Source organism: Toxotes jaculatrix, chromosome 11 (genome assembly GCF_017976425.1).
Source record: "Toxotes jaculatrix isolate fToxJac2 chromosome 11, fToxJac2.pri, whole genome shotgun sequence".
Lineage (NCBI taxonomy): Eukaryota > Metazoa > Chordata > Actinopteri > Toxotidae > Toxotes > Toxotes jaculatrix.
Window position 1 is genome coordinate 18,908,035 of NC_054404.1, and position 18,693 is coordinate 18,926,727.

The 18,693-nt window shown below is 41.5% G+C and overlaps 4 protein-coding genes across 4 annotated transcripts; 2 read left to right on the top strand and 2 right to left on the bottom strand.

The window, feature by feature from the left end:
• Positions 1–9: 9 nt before the first annotated feature.
• LOC121189469 (cytochrome c oxidase subunit 5B, mitochondrial) lies at positions 10–1,403 on the bottom strand. The gene is made up of 4 exons (XM_041049616.1): positions 1,241–1,403; positions 516–586; positions 342–441; positions 10–249 (listed from the first exon to the last, which is right to left on the bottom strand). The coding sequence occupies exons 1-4, from the start codon at positions 1,338–1,340 to the stop codon at positions 137–139; spliced, it is 384 nt and encodes a 127-aa protein (XP_040905550.1). The 5' UTR covers positions 1,341–1,403; the 3' UTR covers positions 10–136.
• Positions 1,404–4,240: 2,837 nt separating this feature from the next.
• Positions 4,241–7,547, bottom strand: dnajc12 (DnaJ (Hsp40) homolog, subfamily C, member 12). The gene is made up of 5 exons (XM_041049045.1): positions 7,231–7,547; positions 6,392–6,470; positions 5,909–6,048; positions 5,675–5,819; positions 4,241–4,696 (listed from the first exon to the last, which is right to left on the bottom strand). The coding sequence occupies exons 1-5, from the start codon at positions 7,306–7,308 to the stop codon at positions 4,614–4,616; spliced, it is 525 nt and encodes a 174-aa protein (XP_040904979.1). The 5' UTR covers positions 7,309–7,547; the 3' UTR covers positions 4,241–4,613.
• A 512-nt stretch (positions 7,548–8,059) lies between these two features.
• sirt1 (sirtuin 1) lies at positions 8,060–14,519 on the top strand. The gene is made up of 9 exons (XM_041050497.1): positions 8,060–8,445; positions 8,895–9,017; positions 9,198–9,433; positions 9,554–9,706; positions 10,409–10,556; positions 10,657–10,736; positions 11,834–12,017; positions 12,147–12,671; positions 12,953–14,519. The coding sequence occupies exons 1-9, from the start codon at positions 8,100–8,102 to the stop codon at positions 13,237–13,239; spliced, it is 2,082 nt and encodes a 693-aa protein (XP_040906431.1). The 5' UTR covers positions 8,060–8,099; the 3' UTR covers positions 13,240–14,519.
• Positions 14,520–15,043: 524 nt separating this feature from the next.
• On the top strand, positions 15,044–18,548 carry cacul1 (CDK2 associated cullin domain 1). Its single transcript, XM_041050714.1, has 8 exons — positions 15,044–15,500; positions 15,712–15,838; positions 16,000–16,102; positions 16,197–16,292; positions 16,459–16,561; positions 16,718–16,807; positions 17,010–17,148; positions 17,266–18,548. The coding sequence occupies exons 1-8, from the start codon at positions 15,173–15,175 to the stop codon at positions 17,303–17,305; spliced, it is 1,026 nt and encodes a 341-aa protein (XP_040906648.1). The 5' UTR covers positions 15,044–15,172; the 3' UTR covers positions 17,306–18,548.
• Positions 18,549–18,693: the final 145 nt, after the last annotated feature.

An 18,693-nucleotide genomic window follows, 5' to 3' on the forward strand; every position in this document is an offset into this window, starting at 1 on the left:
ACAGTTCAGTTCAGGTTTACATTTTAATGATAAACTGTACATGTTAAATGATATGCACACATTGCAGTGTGGGGCCATGAAGGAGCCAAATATGGATGTCTGTGTTGTCCCATTTGTGCAGAATTTATGTTTAGTTTCAGTGGGGCACCTCGTGGTGGATAGCCTTATAGTAGGTGCCACAGGAAGGACAGCGCTGGGCATCTCCCTCATGAAGCCAGAACCACACAATAGCAGTGTTGTCTTCCTCACCTGCAGATAATTGAATTATGAGCAACAACGTTTGTAAGGTGTACACATTCATAAGGAAAAAATTAGGCGCGTGTTTAGTATACAGCACTTACAAAGACAGCCCACCAGTCTCTTGCCTCCGGTGCATGGCACAATCTGAGGCTCTTCCTTGGTGCCAGGATAGTGTTTGGGCTCCAGTATACTGTATGGATCCTATGGTGTTAATTTAAAGAAAATGAGTACATGTAACGTTTAAACTCAGTACAACTTTGTGAATAGTTGCCTACCTTTCCCTGTTTGAGGGCCTGCAGGACGCGTCGCTCCAGTCCAGTGGCCTGTTCCTCGTCTGTTGGTACTCCTGAAAAATTATACATATGGCGGAGGTTTTCATTAAAACTAGTTATTCGTTTTAAATAAGAAACCACCTTCAAAGTAATCTGCCCAGGGTGTGCTCCATGCACATTACAGTCGCACTGTGCGTGTACTTGAATGCCAATGAAACTGCACGTCCGCAGTGGAGGCCAGCAACACCAGCCTACTCCTGTCCCCTATCAGGATACTGGCATCAAACCAAAATACGCCTGCCAAAGGAGGAGGGTCCATCTAAGGCCTTTCTACGAGTTAGAGTCCAAATGACCTTCATTATTTGATTCAAACACTATAGTCATTTATGTATAATACATTGACATGTCGTTATAAATATAAATCTCACAGCGCACAAACTGACCACAAACACATAATATTATTCACCATAAATAAATATTACATGTCACAAATCCGTCTCTATTAACTATAACACCTGTCACAATAAAGACGCCGTATATTATAATAAGTTTTAGCAAACAAACAATGCAATAAAGTAAACACTGCTTTAATACCGTCTGATTAAAGTCCAGCTTCTCAGCTCAACTCCTACATTTGTGACCGATGACAGTTGCGCTCTCACACTGATCTGCTGACACGTCTTACGGTGTGGAGTCTCAACTTCTTCGGTAATAAACACGGCTCTTACCTCCCCCTGAGGCCATGGCTCGGTGTAACGGTCTGGCCACCACATTGCTCCTCAGCTGCAATGTAGCTGTACAAGCTCGGAGAAGGAGACGGCCCGCCATGATTCCGCTCTCACTTTCAGGTACCGAGAATGACCCGAAAACAACCGTCGTGGACTGAAATGACCCCGACAGCCGTCTGAGTGACAGGTAACTGGACCAATGACAGCAGAAACGTGGCTGCGCTAACCAATGAAATAAAGCGAACGGGGCACGAGGAACAGGTGGGAAATACTGTGTAGATCGTATAAATAAAGAAAAAAATAAAATTATTATTATAAAAAAATATATTATTTATTTATTATTTTTACCCTCAAAAGTCACATTGAATAAATAATACACAAGTTAGATTATTTAATAGAATAGAATATTTAATAGTATTTAATGTTATTTAATAGAATATTGTTATGTTTGCGCTTAAATGATTTTCATCGACAGATAGAGACGCACACACTAACCGCATTTGTGCGGGCAGTTTCAACCCAGTGATTAAAGGGGCCTGACAGCCTCCCGAGAATGAACCACACTATGAGCAAAACAGATCAACTGCACAGCAACTAATACACTGTACAGCAGTCTATAAGGTCCACACCAAACTGTAGGCAGGTCACACCCCACTTCACCCCTAGGGGGAGACAGAGACCTGCCTAACCATAAAGAGTTGCTCTTAATGGGCCTTAGGCAATGTCGTATTATAACTTTTATTTACAACATGACTCATAAAAGCTGAAACAGACAACAGGCAAGACATAAACAGTAATAATAAAAGTTTAGACTTGTCTCGCCCCGGTCTGGCGACAAGATCCCCCCCCCCCCCCCCCCCCCCCCCCATGGACGATGGACATGGAATCCCCCAGACAATCAGGAAGTGTCCATCAAAACATTGGCTGCAGCCGGAGCGTAGCCGTCAGACTGCTTCAGGCAACGAGACAACGTGAGACAGTACAACGGCAAATGTATTTACTAGTCCCCGGTCCCTCTCTATCTAACTTAAAGAGACGCCCAGCCTCCCCTCCTGACACAGAGACGACTGCCCTGCTTAACTATCTTCACTGCCGGCAACACTAAAAGTTGCGAGCAGCACCCTCCCGCCAGAGTGCCACAGCCACAGACCGACATCACTCCGTGTCTTTCTGCCACATCTAACCCAGCATGATCCTGCCCACCACCGTACACAGGTGAGAGTAACCAGTCATCTCTTTCCTTCTGGTGAGGACTGTCTCCACGGAGACGAAACCGCTCCCCTCTATATCCTCACCACACTCCTAATCAACTCCATTCAATCACGTTCAGAAAACTTTCAGTGTCAGTGGTGGTCATTGCTCCTCTCCTCCAGGTGGAGGCGGTGTAGGAGCCAGAGAGAGCAGTGCTTTCTGAGGGCTTTAGACGGAAATAACACGATAAAGAAAGAACAACGGAGGTGTTGTATCGTATAAAGAGGCGATGTTGTTGAGGCAGTTGTTTTTTGATGAGTATAGAGAGTGTAAAAAAGACTGGGTCCCGCTGTATTACTCAGGCTGCACTACAGCGTCTATTCACAGGCGCGATCCCACTACTGAGCGGCACGGGGGCTTTGACCTGCTCCGTTTCCGACCTGGGCCGGTGCACCCCTCCTTAGACGACCTGGTGGTCCCGAGCTCCCCCAGGAGCACCATATCGATACCGAGCTTAGTGCGGACACCCGATCGACATAGTCCGCTGCAGCTCAGAGCTCCTGAGCTCAAACGGTCCGCCAGCCTCAGCCTCCCAGTAACTTGGATTACAGGCGCGCGCCACCGCGCCCGGCGAGAGCTGCCTGTCTTCATGGGGCTTTTAGCTTTTCTAAAAGTGACGTAATCAAAGAGGATGGCGACACCTGGTGGTGAAGTTTGTGTATCAGTTGATCAGTTGTTGTTCACTGACAGACAATAAGAGATGTCTGTCAAGCATAGTTCGCAGAGGGGACTATGAGTTAATAATCAAAATAATTAATATGTCAATTTATCACTGAATGAATTTTACCAAACAGTAAAATACGTAGTCAGAATTTGCTCTGCATGTTGAGTAGTTTTCATTTTTATGTATTTAGAACATTTTCTGGTAACACTAAAGTACTTCACCAAAGCAGGGTTTTAAATACAGGGCTTTTACTTGTAACAGAATATGTGACATTTTCCCTCGTGCCTGATCTAAAACCCAAAGTGTGTAGGACATTTGTAGCAATGTATAATTAATAGGAACAGATGCTGGAAGAGCTCCATGAAAAATGATGAAGACTAATTGTTGTTATTCGGTTCTTGTATGTGTTCTCTTTGTTGCGTACAGTTCTTTATCCAGTCCTTGTCTTACCATATCTCATTCAGTCCTTATTTCAGGGTTAATATTTGAAGGCACAGATGACTAAAGATTATAGACTGACTAACATACAAAGTGTGGAGGCAGCATTCATACATTTAAGACCACGTTCAGTACAGCTAACATGGAAATGGGATATGCTCAAAATGAACCTTATAATATCTGATACAGTAAATAATGGTAACTCTTTCAGCTTTCTAATTAATTTCTCGACCCTTAAACCTGCTTACACGTAACATCTGGAATCCAGTCTCCATTTGACATAATTTGTTAGCTAACTAAATTTTGCAATTACAATCAAGGTTTGATATAATTTAATGATATGTCATCTGCCAGTGGGATGAAACATGTGTTTCCACAAACTTCTGAAAAAATCAAATTTTGTATCTCTCATCTGGCTGGATGATTTGAATTACTTCTCATTATAGGTCATCCCACCTCAGCAAAGACGGAAGTCAGTTGTACTATATTTAACCTGAAAAATCACTGTAGGTGGAATGATGCCATGCAGATGCTCATGAGTAGAAAACTGAATGTTCTGTTTCCGGCTGAAATAATGATTTTATGTCCTCCATTACGGTTGAAGACATTAAATAAAACACAAAAGCAAATAATGTACTTTACATGTTTTAGTTTTATTTTCCCAACATTATCAACTTGTCTGCAAAACAAAATTACACATTATAGCATTTAAGGTGCTCCAGTATCAGACATGGTCATATCTCCCTCACGTTAGTGAACATATTTAAACAACAGAACAAAACAAATAGCAACATACTTTATTCACTTAACCTAATACACAACTATCTGGTTTTTGTTAGACAAAAGATTGCACATATGCAACAGACAGATTTCCATTTCATGCAAGACATTTTGTGGAGTTAGACAGACCATATCCACTAACACTGACACCACATTTAACAAGGTCCCAGCTGAATGACTGACAACAAGAAGACACAAAACACAAACATTTAAACAAAAACAATGATATATTTGATATATTTAGATTTCATAATTTCTGAACTTCCGCAGTAGACTAGACGGAGAGTCAGCAGCCCAACGAAAACGCCGATGGCAGTAATCACCTATAAGCAGCGATGATAAAAAATCTGTTATTTTGATTGAACTGAAAACTTTGTGAGCCATAGGTACACCTTGTTGGAAAGTAAAACCTGAATGGGAGAAATAGTTCTGACCTGCTGATGCTATATATTCACATTATTCCATTTTTTAAATGTAATATCACATTTTATTTTATAATGATTATTAGCTCATAAAAAAGAGATTTATTGTTTAGCTGATGATGTAACAACAAGAAGAAATATCTTTGAAGAATAAACACTTTCATGCTGTACAGAAATGCAGCATTGTTTAACTGTGAGTGTTGCAACTGCTTCTGCTTAGTGTTTCCATCCAACCACCCTGTAGGGACTCATTTTTCTGACAGACTGCAGGTAAAATCAGTTAAATGGAGCAGAGAAGCAGCAGGTACAAATGCAGCCCTCTGCACTGATGAGGAAAACCAAGTGAAATGTATGGAAAAATATTTGCAGGGTCCCACAGAGCATTTTGGAACCACTTCTAAAGCTAAAAATGGTCCTTCAGTAGAATAAACATCACAAAAAAATTGCTGCCCTCTGTGTTTATGGACTGAACAGAAGTGCTGCCTGTTCTTTTCTGGATTTCTTGTCCAGTTTTCAAAGGTCAATGCATTAAAGTGGTCGCCTTGAAGTGCAAAACCTGAGACTTCACAAAGAAGAGGGTGGGACCAAAGCCCTTTTGTGTGAGTGCAAAAGTCTCAACCCCTTTTTAAAAAATATTCTATGGTCCTAATGCCACACCAGAGTGGCACTTAAGCAGCTCAAGTTTCTCCTTAAGCTACAAAAATAAAGATGCTTAGAGGCACTGTTGAAAACCAGGATTTCCATGCCCTCAATGAGCACTTCCGCGCTTGTATTTTCAGTTATGTTTTGTTCAATGTGTTTTGCACTTCAGAAGTAAAAGTTTGATTTTGAAGTTGGATTTCTTTCCACTGCTTTGAGAACATTCTAAAATATACTTACTTGAGGATGGCATGGCATCATATGAAGAGACCCCTGGTGCCTCCTGCTCACAGTGAAGACCCTCTGCTTGGGCAGTGACTGGGATTTCTGCTTTTGAAGCCTCCAGCATTGGTTCCTTTTTATCTCTCGCAGCCCAGTGCATTGACTGCAAACCAAATATATCACTGGGAATTCTTGTTATAGAGATTACACAGTGTTTTGAAAAATCTATACCAAAGAATAGACATTACGTACAGTTTTTACAGAGTCATTCAAGGCTTGCCAGTCGTGGAATGGAATGGTAACTCCACTTCTTTTCCACAGGTCATAGTTTTTCCTTTTGGTTTCATTACATAAAACCTCTTTGGCTTCTTGCAGTTTTTGGAACTCTGCCACTGTCAGAAAGAAAGAAAATATCAGCAGTCTAAGAATGAACATTATGTTTAAAGAATCATGAGAAATAAATACCTTTTTTCTTCTTTGTATGCAGTTGTAAGCAGCTCTCTTTAAACATAATTGGCTTTATAGTCAAGAAAGAGACATTTACTGAACAGTAACAACCCCCCCCCCACAAAAAAAAAGAAATCATTGAAATGGCAGTAAAAATGAAAAGACTTCACCTTGACTTCAAATCACACTTCTGGTTATGCAAAGGGTTTTATGATAGGTTATTCTAGGTATTTGTCAGCATTTGAAAATTACACTCCAGTGTGTTACAGCAATGGTCCACATGTTTACCTGCTCTTGGGTTGTCTAGGTGTTTGTCTGGGTGACATGCCAAGGCTCGGATCTTGTATTCATTGACAATCTGTTCAGTCTGCAGGGACACAGATGAAACAAATATAATGTTCTTTTGCCAATATAAATATTGGGACTTCAGTCGCTTGTTCTGACATCATTCAGTTTGGTTCAAATGTACACACATTTCTATCTGACTGAGAGGTCACAAAACGGATTCTGTCTCATTCAATCTCATTCTTACAAACAACACGTAAGAGAAATATACCCAGTGATTTTCTGAACCTGGTCTATTTTATGCCATCTTGGAAATGACATAGATCAGTTTATTTTGTGGCCTTCAAACATTCGTGCTGCTACCAGCAATGTAGACATTTATAATGTATCGTGATATCATCAGTTACTGTTAATTTTATTTATTAGATGCATTCAGGATATTGCCGATTTTCAGATTGTACTGTTAATAAAATGTCAAATATCCTGCTGAGGGTACATTACATCTAGTTACACATGTGGACATGTCTAACGAATGAATTATTGAGCACAAATACTGTAACACAACAGAGGCACGGGATGACGCACGAAGTCCTCTGACATCTTTAGCTGAAGCATCAACAGGTCAGTGTTGGTTCAGACTAACCTCTGCTGTAACACATAAATCGAGAATCTTATGCTTTAACAACTCACAGACTGGTGATCGTGTGCGTACACCCAGCATTTAACGTTATCGCCCACTTCTCAACACTTAAACCAGTATGTCTCGGTTTGTTTGTAGATCTAGACAACCGTTATGTCACCCAGCAAATAGGCTGAGCCTAAACCCACTGGCCACAACTTACCGACGACAATTCATCGCAGCCTAATAACCCGTAGTAATCCTCCAAGTCCTCTGGTTTGCAGTTCAAAACGGCCTCCATAAAAATCTTCTGGGGGGGAAACGTGTGTGGTCTGTTGTAACGGAGCAGCTGATCTGCCACCCTGGATCACAGCTGTTCGGTTCGAGGGCTGCTGATGGGCTCCCCCTCTCTGCTGCTGCGGGTCACTCGCCGACAGTATTCTCAAAAGTTTATCTTGTGATTATTTTGTCAGCTAGCCCTGGGTAGTTCGTGGAGGGACTGCCAGAAAACTGCCAAGGGATGTCTCTCTAGGGAAAATTAACCATATGACGTGTGCTGCATTCAAGTACCTGGATAAAAGTCCCACTCGGCGCGAAATTTCAAAATCATTACTTGAGGCAAAGGTAGCCTTAAGTAATTAGAAAACATAGTGAATCACTTTATAATGAAATTGTGTTCTGGCGACTGGGCTACACGGCAGGTAGTAAACAACATATGTGGTAAAATGAAAAGGATACATTCATACGGGGCATGTCATTGAGGTTGGAAGTGAAGTTTCAACGTGTAAATTTAATACAAAAGTTATAAAGAATCTGTTTAGTGATGTGTCTCACATAATACCATCAGAAACATTTGATGTCTGTGTTTTACTCGCAACTTTGTGCAGTCATTCACAAGCTCTTGCCTTTTGCTCAAAATTCACCAGACAGCGTTTGAAGGCAGCAATATTTTGTTATGGTTTTATGTCATCGACGTACCGGGGGGGGGGGCGTTCCAGCCGTCGCCACTGGTGGAGAACAAGTCACGTGCGCTATGCAAATGAGCCAGCTGTCCGAGAGGAAGGATCTGCTCAGCGGCTCTGCGGGCTGAAGATGGCGGACGGAGAGAGCAGTCTCGGAACGGGCTTTTCAAGCGCCTCCGAAATGGACGAACCTGCAGCGAAAAGGTCGAAAATCAGTCCGGGAACCCACTACGGATTCAGAGTCGCCGACGCAGATAAATTCTCGTGCGTCTCTGCGGACACAGAGCACTGGGAGGCGGCGGTAAATTGTGCGCAGCCAGCGGAGAAGGAAGCAAAGCCGGTGATGGCGGTAGAGCAGGCCCCAGCAGCGCTAGGCGGAGACAACAATGGACTGGGACTGCTGGTCTGCGAGCCGCACAAATCAGTTGTGAGGCTAGACGATAGCGCTGTACTTGGGACAACCGAGGAGAATGCTGGTATGAAAGCAGCCGCACAATTTAACAAAGCTTTAGCATTTACGCGACTCGCACCGGGCACTGCTTGTTTTACCAACTTAACCGGCGAGGTAGCGTGATGTGAAACAGAAAATAAGTTAACGGTAGTTAGCTAACGTTAAACACAGTTAAGATGTGTGATTGCGGAGAGGTGTGCGCTTCTCATGACAAACTTTTTCGAGTTAACGCTGAAAAGGAGAGAGAAAATTGAAGCAATTCATTTATTTCCTCACGGCTTTAAACTTTAATAGAAACTTAGCATTTATTAGCCGGTTTATATCTCTTTCCCACTAACGATCATTTCAGTTAACGTTGCCACACTGAGGTTGTTGTCATGGAAAGTGGTTAGAACTGATGATAGACCTCATCAGAGAAAGACGCCACTTAGCTCTAGTTCTCTTTGTTCATTTTCCCAATTTCTCTGTGCTCAGATTTTCTTGAACACGATGAGCTCCCATCCAACGGTCTGGCTGTCACACCGGACCACATCAACGAGGAAGATGACAGATCCTCACACGCCAGCTCCAGCGACTGGACTCCTCAGCCGCAAATAGGTAACTGTCTGAATCTGTGTAGCATTTGGCGGAAAACCTTGCCTGCAGCAGCATTTTATCACTCTTCAGATAGTGTGTGTTTTGCAAGTAGAAAAGTGGCTAAGTTATAATGGCAGGCAGTGGTACAGCATATGCACTTTGGAATATAAGTTATGCAGAAGATGTTGTATTTTTGACCAGGTTCCTACAGCTTCATCCAGCAACACATCAGAGAGACCGATCCAAGGACGATTCTGAGGGATTTGCTGCCTGAGACTGTACTCCCACCAGATTTAGATGACATGACATTGTGGCAGATCATCATCAACATCTCAGAACCTCCAAAAAGAAAGAAGCGGAAGGACATAAACACCTTAGAAGATGTGGTTAGGCTACTCCATGAAAGTAAAAGGATACTAGTGCTGACTGGTGCTGGGGTAAGCATTCACAGTAGTGTTTTATGGTTCTACTATTTAACTTACCATGTGATTAATCTCATATCTGGTACCAGTGTACATGCTATTAAATCAGAATGCTTGTATGGTTTTTTTTTGTAGGTGTCCGTTTCATGTGGAATACCAGACTTTCGCTCCAGAGATGGAATTTATGCACGGCTCGCTGTAGATTTTCCTGATCTTCCAGACCCTCAAGCTATGTTTGACATTGAATACTTCAGACGGGACCCAAGACCCTTTTTCAAGTTTGCTAAGGTTTGTTCGTTGTGTCCACTTATTCTCGTGCTTACTCAAAGTTTATAACAATATACTGGAAAGTGAATTAATCTCTCCCAACTAAGATCGAGGTGTCTGATATATTAAGAAATTAAGCTTTTAAAGTGTTTCTTTCAAAAACAAACATCCTTATGTAAATCTTTGAGAGGTGCTACAGGGATCTTGATAGATATAGAAGTTTCCACACATCTGGATCTGCACACTCATTTTAGCCTCCTACAAGGTTTTGGTCGCATGGAGCAGGAGAAAATACTTAAAAGTAATCTGCACATTCAAGCTGAAAATTCACAACACCATATACTGAAGAATGTGTATCATGCAGTATACACAGTGTCCTGTAGCTTTCATTTATGTAGATCTTACAAGTTATAGTACGGAAATGATAATGTTAATCCTTCAGCATGAGATACATGCCCTTTGTCTGAAGAATGACAATGAATGAAAGTTTTTAAAGTAGAATTGAATTGAAATGAATTTGAGTTCTCAGTAAAGGTTGAACTTTGGGAGAGCAAGTAGAACTTGTCCTTCAGCGGTTGGGATGTATTTGTATTTATTTGACATTAAAAGGTTCAGTTTTTGTTCCGAGGCTAAGCTCATCCAGGCTTTAAACATTAACCAAGATTTAAAAATATGAAGGGTGAAGAGAAACCACAAGTGCTGAATGCATCCTCTTTGTTACAGGAGATCTACCCTGGTCAGTTCCAGCCTTCACCGTGTCACAAATTCATATCTATGCTGGATAAACAAGGGAAGCTACTGCGCAATTACACACAAAACATTGATACATTAGAACAAGTGGCTGGAGTTCAGCGAATTATCCAGTGTCATGGTAAGTGATACAGCCGATCTCGGATCTTGTTTATTTTCTATAGTTCTACAGTTCTGCCCATGGTGACGGTGAGAGGCCATTAATAACTCTTTTATTTCAGGGTCATTCGCAACTGCATCCTGCCTCGTCTGTAAACACAAAGTGGATTGTGAGGCTGTAAGGGAAGACATCTTTAACCAGGTATTTATCCATGACAGACTGATTCAGGATTACACATTGACGTGTACTATTGGATATTGCATCATGAAAGTGACAAGATTCTTCAGTTTTATTGACGTATTTCCCACAGATCCTGAAGCCTATTACATACACTGCACTTAAGCAGCATTAGCAACAAATTAAATGAAAATTCACAACAAACCGTGTTGTCCAGTAGTAACATCTAGCATTCCAAGGTTATTGCATGAAAACAAGCAACTTGCAGTGACGAATCTTGCAAGGATGCAAGGAAACTGATCCGCGTACATTTGCTGTATAATATGTCTGGTGTGTGCCATAGACTTGATGGTAGCACTGCTTACAAAGCTGAAGTTGCAGAGAGCTGTTCCAGGTCTGGAAGAACCATGACCACGAGGAGCAGTTTCAAATTAAACTAAAGATGTCCTGCGTCGCATTCTTAATTATTTAAATTTTCCTGCTCTGAGAAGTTAAACTCTCTTATATGAAAAATGTATCTGAACTTTATTTATTCTACAAAAAGACGTGTTCAGTTCTTAAATCTATTTTATGATATATTAACGAGTGACATCAGGATTGTCCAAACATGGTGCAGTTAAAACATTGTGCTTGTAAGCATCAGCCAATGTCAGTAACTCTGCAGTCTTTTTTGAGGTTGTGGTGGTGTTATAATAATTATAGTGAAAAGCTGTTTCAGGCTGTTTGTCCATCCTCATTAATATACTGTAAATAATGCTTGTAGTGGGTTGGTTCATCCTAATTAAAAGTAAAAACATTTAGAAATTTCATTTAACTCCATTGTATCACTACAGTCAGCGGCAGATATGTATATTTTGTAATTTATGTGGGTTATTTTATTTAAGACATGAACATACTTTGAAATGTGACATGTGGTTGTCAGCTCCAGCTCAGATTGACTGTAGTAATATCCCAGGCAGAATGAATAAAATGAAATATATCTTACATAAACATCTCTCCCCAAAGACGTTACATCACCCATCGCTGTGCAACTGTCCGACAACTGTGGAAGTAAATCTGAATGGCGCAGCTGCCTACTTTATATTTTGTTATAGTGCTAATGAAATAAATTCTTCTTGTAGGTTGTCCCTCGGTGTCCACGTTGTCCAGATATTCCCCTGGCAATCATGAAACCAGACATCGTCTTCTTTGGAGAGAATCTTCCAGAAATGTTCCACAGAGCCATGAAGCAGGATAAAGATGAGGTGGACCTCCTGATTGTCATTGGCTCTTCTCTTAAAGTCCGACCAGTAGCCCTCATCCCAAGTATGTTTTCTTCTGATGAATGGATTTCCCTTTTTTTCTTGTAAGATAAATGCAATAACCAGCATGTTTTCATTGCGCTTGGAATAAATCTAAACAGAATACAAACTGTGTTCTCTTCACCTCATCCAGACTCCATTCCTCATGAAGTGCCTCAGGTCCTGATCAATAGGGAGCAGCTGCCTCACCTCAACTTCGACGTGGAGCTACTCGGGGACTGTGACGTCATTATCAATGAGCTCTGTCACCGGTTGGGCGGAGACTTTGAGCAGCTCTGCTACAACACTGTAAGACTAACTGAGACCACAGAGAAACCCCCTCGGTTACCAGAACAGCCACCAAGCGAGGCCTTGCCTGCTTCCAGCGACGCAGCTCAGGAGGAGCAGAAGCAGCACAGTACAGACTCAGTAATTAAGCCTTCAGAGGAGACAGAAAGTCTGAATGTCACAGAGACTGCTGGTAATAGTGTTACACCTCCAGAGCCTTGTCCAAATGCTCAGTGTCCCAGTGAAGAGACGGCTGAGCCTTCAGAGTTACCAGCAGAAGACGCACCTAAAGAGGGGGCTGCTGAAGCAAAGAACCAATCCAGCCTTGAATTTCGTAGACGGTGCTGGATGAGTCGGATCAACAGAAGTCCAATCAGCAAACGCCTTGAGAGTAAGCGTTAGACCATGGTCGAGAGAGCAGACGGTTTACTAGAATTAATAAATATTTCTATATATATTTCAGCATATTTGAAAGTGAGTAGGTGTGTGTGTTTAAACACAGGTGCTAACTCATTCACCATGCTCACTAGCACCTTTTTCCTTAAACAACATAAATACGCTAAAATCCAAATAAGTATAATCACCAAGGACATTGAGAAGATAGCACCTAGATATATGAAGATAGATTTTCTCCAAATCTTAGTAAATTGTTTGTGTTGTTTCCCACAGCAGGCCAGTACCTGTTTCAAGCACCGAATCACTATATCTTCCACGGGGCTGAGGTTTACTCTGATTCTGAAGATGAGACGTCGAGCTCCTGTGGCAGTGACAGTGAGGAGTCTGAATGCAGTGCAGATGGGGTGGAGGACGACAGCGAGCCAGAGGAAGCTGAGGCACTAGCAGCGGATGGAGAGACATGCCTCAGAGACACAATACAATACACTTTAGACAATGAGGCCACATCAAGTGTGCAGACAGACAATATTTCTGACAAGACTCAGAGCACCACACACCTTTAAATGTAAAGTACCCTGTCAACAAAGCACTAATTGTCTTTATATATATATATATACAAATACATATATATGTATGTATATGTATATATATGTATACATATATATGTTTCGTATATTTTTGACTCATCAACCTTACTATTATTTTTCATAAAGTTGAAATTGCGTGACAACTTTGTGTGAATATGCATCAAATTTTTTTTCCCCCCCGTTTTTTTTTTTCTGTGCCCAGTTTGGTCACATGCATTGTGTCTGAAACCTCATACTGTATGCTGTTTACTAAATATAATGCAGTAGTTGGGGTTTTTTTTCTTCTTTTTTTTTAGGATTTCTTTCCATCTGCTAATTTGATTTTTTTTTCCCCATTCACATTTTCAGAAACTTAGCTGATGCTCTCATCTACTGCGGCGTACCACAAATGCAACACTAGATTAAGCTTTAATTCCTAGGTCACAGTTATTACAAGCAAGGGTTTCAAATGTCAATCTCAGTCCATAATGTAGTGTCAGCTGTGATCCAATGGTGTGTTTCAGAGTTGGTTCATGTTACCACTGGGAAACATGTAAATATCTAAGCCTACTGCCTGCTAAATAGTGGGTACTATGAGTTTCAGACACATACATAAATCTTCAGATGGTTTACTTGAAGGTAACTTGCAATATAAAAGGTTCAGCTCTGCTCTTTCATGAGGACAAATGCTGGGAAAAAAAAGGAACAGTACTCTTTAATTTTAGACCAAAGAACACTTTATCAACACGCTCCTATGTTGTCATAAGCTTTGTTTAACCTGTCATTTAAATCTTGGAAAAAAATATAACTATTGACAAGGTGTTCCTTCTGACATGTGGCAGCTACTTTTTATGGTCAAGCCTCTTATTTTTATACTCTGATGTGAGACATACTCATCGAAGAGTAGACGATTTTATCTGTACAAGTGAGTTGTAATGTTAAGCCTTAGGAATATATTCAATGAGTTCACATTGAGAAACGGCACTTTTTTTTCCCCTTCTTATAAAACCGGTTTTGTTGCTTATGTCACCTTTTCATAGAATATAAAGTTAAAACGGTTTCCTTTGTCACACCGAGGAGCCTGCTGCCTGTAAAAACAAAGTGTTGGTAGATAGACATATTTGAGCCAATGTGATGGATAAATGTCTACACCAACATAATTCACATGCCATTTACAAGGTAATGTTTTGTTTACGGTTTAAGGAAATAAGAAATTTTTACATCATTATAGTTGTTATTGCTCCTGGGGTTCTCAGTAAAAACAATGATGAAAAACACTGACCACTCATTTCTGTTATTTCAAACTCACCTGACTGGTGTTCACATCAGCATCTTCAGTGCTGAGACGTGAATACTGCGCCACCTAGCGCCTCTGAACTCACTCTGCCTGTTCAGTTTTCAGCAGGATCTACAGCGGGAGGGTTTCTACGACGGAGACCATTTCATTTAGACATTGTTATATTCAGAGGAAAGTGTTTTTGTAACAGCAGTATAGTACAGTGTGAAAGCATTTAACGTTTGCTGGAGATCAATATAAAACTCAAGTTTAAGTAATATCAGCGTTATCGTCAAGTGTTCCTAGTTTGCGCAGGCGTAGTACGGTAATATGATTTTAGTTTTGATAATTTGGCCGCAATATCAAGCTGGTCAGTCTGTTAACAACTAGCTTCATTATTATTTAGCCTTTTTAGGTTTAAGTAAACAATTCTTGGGAACTTTAAGCTGTCCAGTCGTTGGGACTACATTTCCCAGTTTTCTCTGAGCTGTCCAGTCATACGACGTGTCGTAAAAATTCCGTCAACAACACCAAAACCGACATGGAGACTACCAAAGACGCCTGACAGTTTCTGTCTTCATCCTTATTTCTTATACGAGATGTTAATCGCTATCTACTGACGCCAGGCTTCGGCACACAGGTCCGGTTGTGAAAATGGAGGCCATGGAAGATGATAGTTTGGACATAAAAGACGATCACAACCACAACTATTGTGCGAGCAGCAGCAGCAGTAGTAAAGTCCGCACGTATCTTAGCAGCCGACTGTCGGATGTAACGACGGTCCCGCAGCCCGTCTGTCCACCGGTGCCGGGAGGAGAACCGGCGACTCGACGAGGGAAGCTGTGGCCCGGCAGCACCGCCGGGTCAAAGTTCATGGACTCGGATTCAGGGAGTGAGAGCAGCGAAGTTAGCGAGGCTGACTGCACGGCTACGCCAGCCTCTGTCGAGGGGAAATTCACCCTCGACTCTACTTCCAAGTTTCGTAAGTTGACTTAAAGCAGACACTGACAGCAGGGCCTGACATCCTGTAGCCACGCAGCAGTGTTACTGCTCCGGTGTTACTGCTCCGGTGTGCCGCTGGAGAGTGATGCTCCCGGCTGCACACCGACAGTGTTGGTTCCTTAGGCCTGATGGCTTTGACCAGAACCAAGTGCTCGTTTCACACCTGACCAGGTCTCTCTCTTTCCTCTCAGTCCTGAATGCGATGGCAGTAGAAGACTATCGGAAAAACCACTGGCCAAACCTGGAGAAGGCCATTGACCGCCTGCTGATCCAGAACCCCACAGACCACATCTCTGTTTCTTATGCACAGATATACAGGTAAGACCTCACAGGTGAAGGGCTGTTGAATAAACACACACCTGGGCTCATTCACACTTCTTAACTTAAAGTAAAGTTACCATGTGCACCACTGGCAGTTTTAGTTGAAATGCAGGGTTTCCTTTACTGATCTGAATTTCTCTTTTGCTTTGTTTTCCTAGTTACATTTATAAGTGTGTTTGTCAGCAGCACTCAGAGCTGCTCTACAATGATTTGACATCAAAAATAACAAGTCATCTGCAGCATATTTCCACCAATCTACAGGTAAACAAATCCAAACCAGGAAATGTATTATATGCAGCACACATCCAAGAAACAAGTCATCAGTTTAACTAACCCTTTTGTTGTTATTTTCCAGGCCAGTCCTCCTGAGAACTTAATTGAGAACTTCAACATTGCACTGACACAATACACAGCTTCTCTTCAGTGTATAGTCCCTGTGTTTATGTACTTGGTAGGCATCTTTTTCTTTAATATAACATACTGTATATTCAGCAAATATAACTTGGATTACTAAATGAAATTCCTTTATGCAGCCAGACACAGCCTTCTGCCAGGATGTTACTTATATTCACTTTTGTGCAGGATTCTCAATTTATTATTTTTTTTAATGTCTTCAGAACAAGTTCTACATCGAGTCAAAGCTGAACAGAGACCTAAGAGAGGATTTGATGAAGCTGTTTGCTGATCAAGTTGCAGAGAAACATGTGAACACACTGATGCGTGAGTGTATTGCTTCATTTGAAGCTCTGATGGCTGCCGTGCCACCGCTTGCAAATCTGAATCTGAACGGAAACTGCACCTACACAAGCCTTGATGCCTTGCTAACACATATCACTTCTGAAATATTTTTATTTTTGATCTTTTTTTTTTGTTCAGCTCTTCTCATCGAAGCTCATGCTATGCCCTTTCAAGTGCAGCCGTCTACAATGGCCAGTGTGGTTAAAGGCCTCTACAGCCTCCGACCAGGTGAGCTATGTTCATTGTTCTTGCCTGTTCTGCTGCCAGACAGCTTTTGTATGTATTATCTGTTTGAATGTCATTTAAGTGCACCTCTGCTGTTTGCCTCCACTGCAGCAAACAAAACAGACATATTTGTTTATTTCTCCACCAGAATCAGCTGCTCTACACGAGCTCTTCTCTCTCATTGATTTTTGGTTTCCTCTTTCAGAGTGGGCCCAGTTAGCCCCAGTTCTCTTCTCGGGGTTTATTCCCCAAATCAACCCACCCGCTGTGGAGTCTCTGCTGTCTGACTACGCCGCTCATGACCAGAAGCTACAGCTGGAGCTTTCCATGAATGGATTTCCACGGTCAGTCTCCCGAGGCCTCTGTTTCAGATCGCGACTAGTCGCAGCCTCAGTAAATGTATCGTTGCTTCAGGTTTGCACTTTACCTTAAACTACTAATGGGCTGTGCTCATTTTCCAGAGGTGACCAGTCTCGCAAGCGGGCTAGCGATGACTCCTGATAGCAGAGCCGGTGTCACCGGAACCGTTACTGTGCCTCCTACATCTTCTATCACAAGTTGGCTCACTGCAATAGGTACAATGTTAACAATGTGTCAGTTTCATCTCTGTCGACTCAAGGTCATGAAACACTGTGAACAACAAAGCAGAAGCTTAATCTTACTGCACTTATAAACAAAAAAAAAAGCACACAGACTTCCATTATGGTGCTTTCCTCTGTGATTATGATGCATCCAGCTTCAGTACTCGTAGGATGCTGTCGTGTGTCCTCGGACGGTTTTTCTTCATGTTCTCCTCGTTTGAAGAATGCCTTTGCGGTGTGTGTTTGATCGGATATCCTGACAGGGGATAGGCTGATGGTGGGTAATTCATTTCTAACCTTTAACATGGAAGTGTCTTGTGTGGTTTTGATAGACTGGGCTAATCAAGACTTTTTTCTATTGCTGCTAATAATACTGTCTATGTGTTAATACTACAAATCCCCTGGTTTCATCCACGGTGTGTGTAGCTACAGTCAATACAAATGAGTGTGATAAGAAACGGGAACTAAGTCATTGACCTCAACTATGATTCTCTTCTTCATGTTGCCTTTACTGTGTTGGTAAACCGGATTGTATTTTCCAGTTGCGCCAAAGACGATTTGCAGTGCTTGGTTTTTTGTTTTGTTTTTTTTATACACAATACATTGGATTGACTGACATTGTTAATGTTGTATGCTGTCTGAGTCACTGAGCCATTTAAGTTTTTTATACTAACAAGTTTTGAGCTTGTTTGTTAGACTAATGTCAATTTCTAACTTAAAATAATACTTGTTTGTGTTAGCCTTGCATGTAGGACTGGCAGGGGACTTCGTTGCAGGACATTACAGAGTGCCACAAAGTTTAGACAAACAGTGCAAACACACTGCAAACAGTGTTTGAGATTTTCCTCAAATGTAAATACATCGAACCCTTTGCTTCATGGATTTAATGAAACAAATGATATGCAAATATTGTTTTGACCCGAGTCTGGCATACTTGTGCATTAAACGTTCCTAACGTGTAGCCTTTTCATGATGTAAATAGTTTTTGTCTTTGGATAGTGCTCAGCGTACACTAGCTTCACTTGAATAGAAGTATTTGATACAAGGTTTTACACTGTTTTAAGTGTAAATAGATGCTCAGGCTTGCTTTTTTCCCCCTCGTCTGTTTTCTTGGAAATGGTTCTCATCTTCTCTCAAATAAACTAATTTTACTAATCATGGAACACAGAGATGATTTTGTTTTTCACTGTTCAGTGTTTTAAATCGACCTGGAACTTGCAGGTATTACTGTAAACCTAATGAAGCAGAGGGGAATCAGAATCACTGCAGATGCCAAACACTGATGTATGATGTTATTTGCTGAGTTTA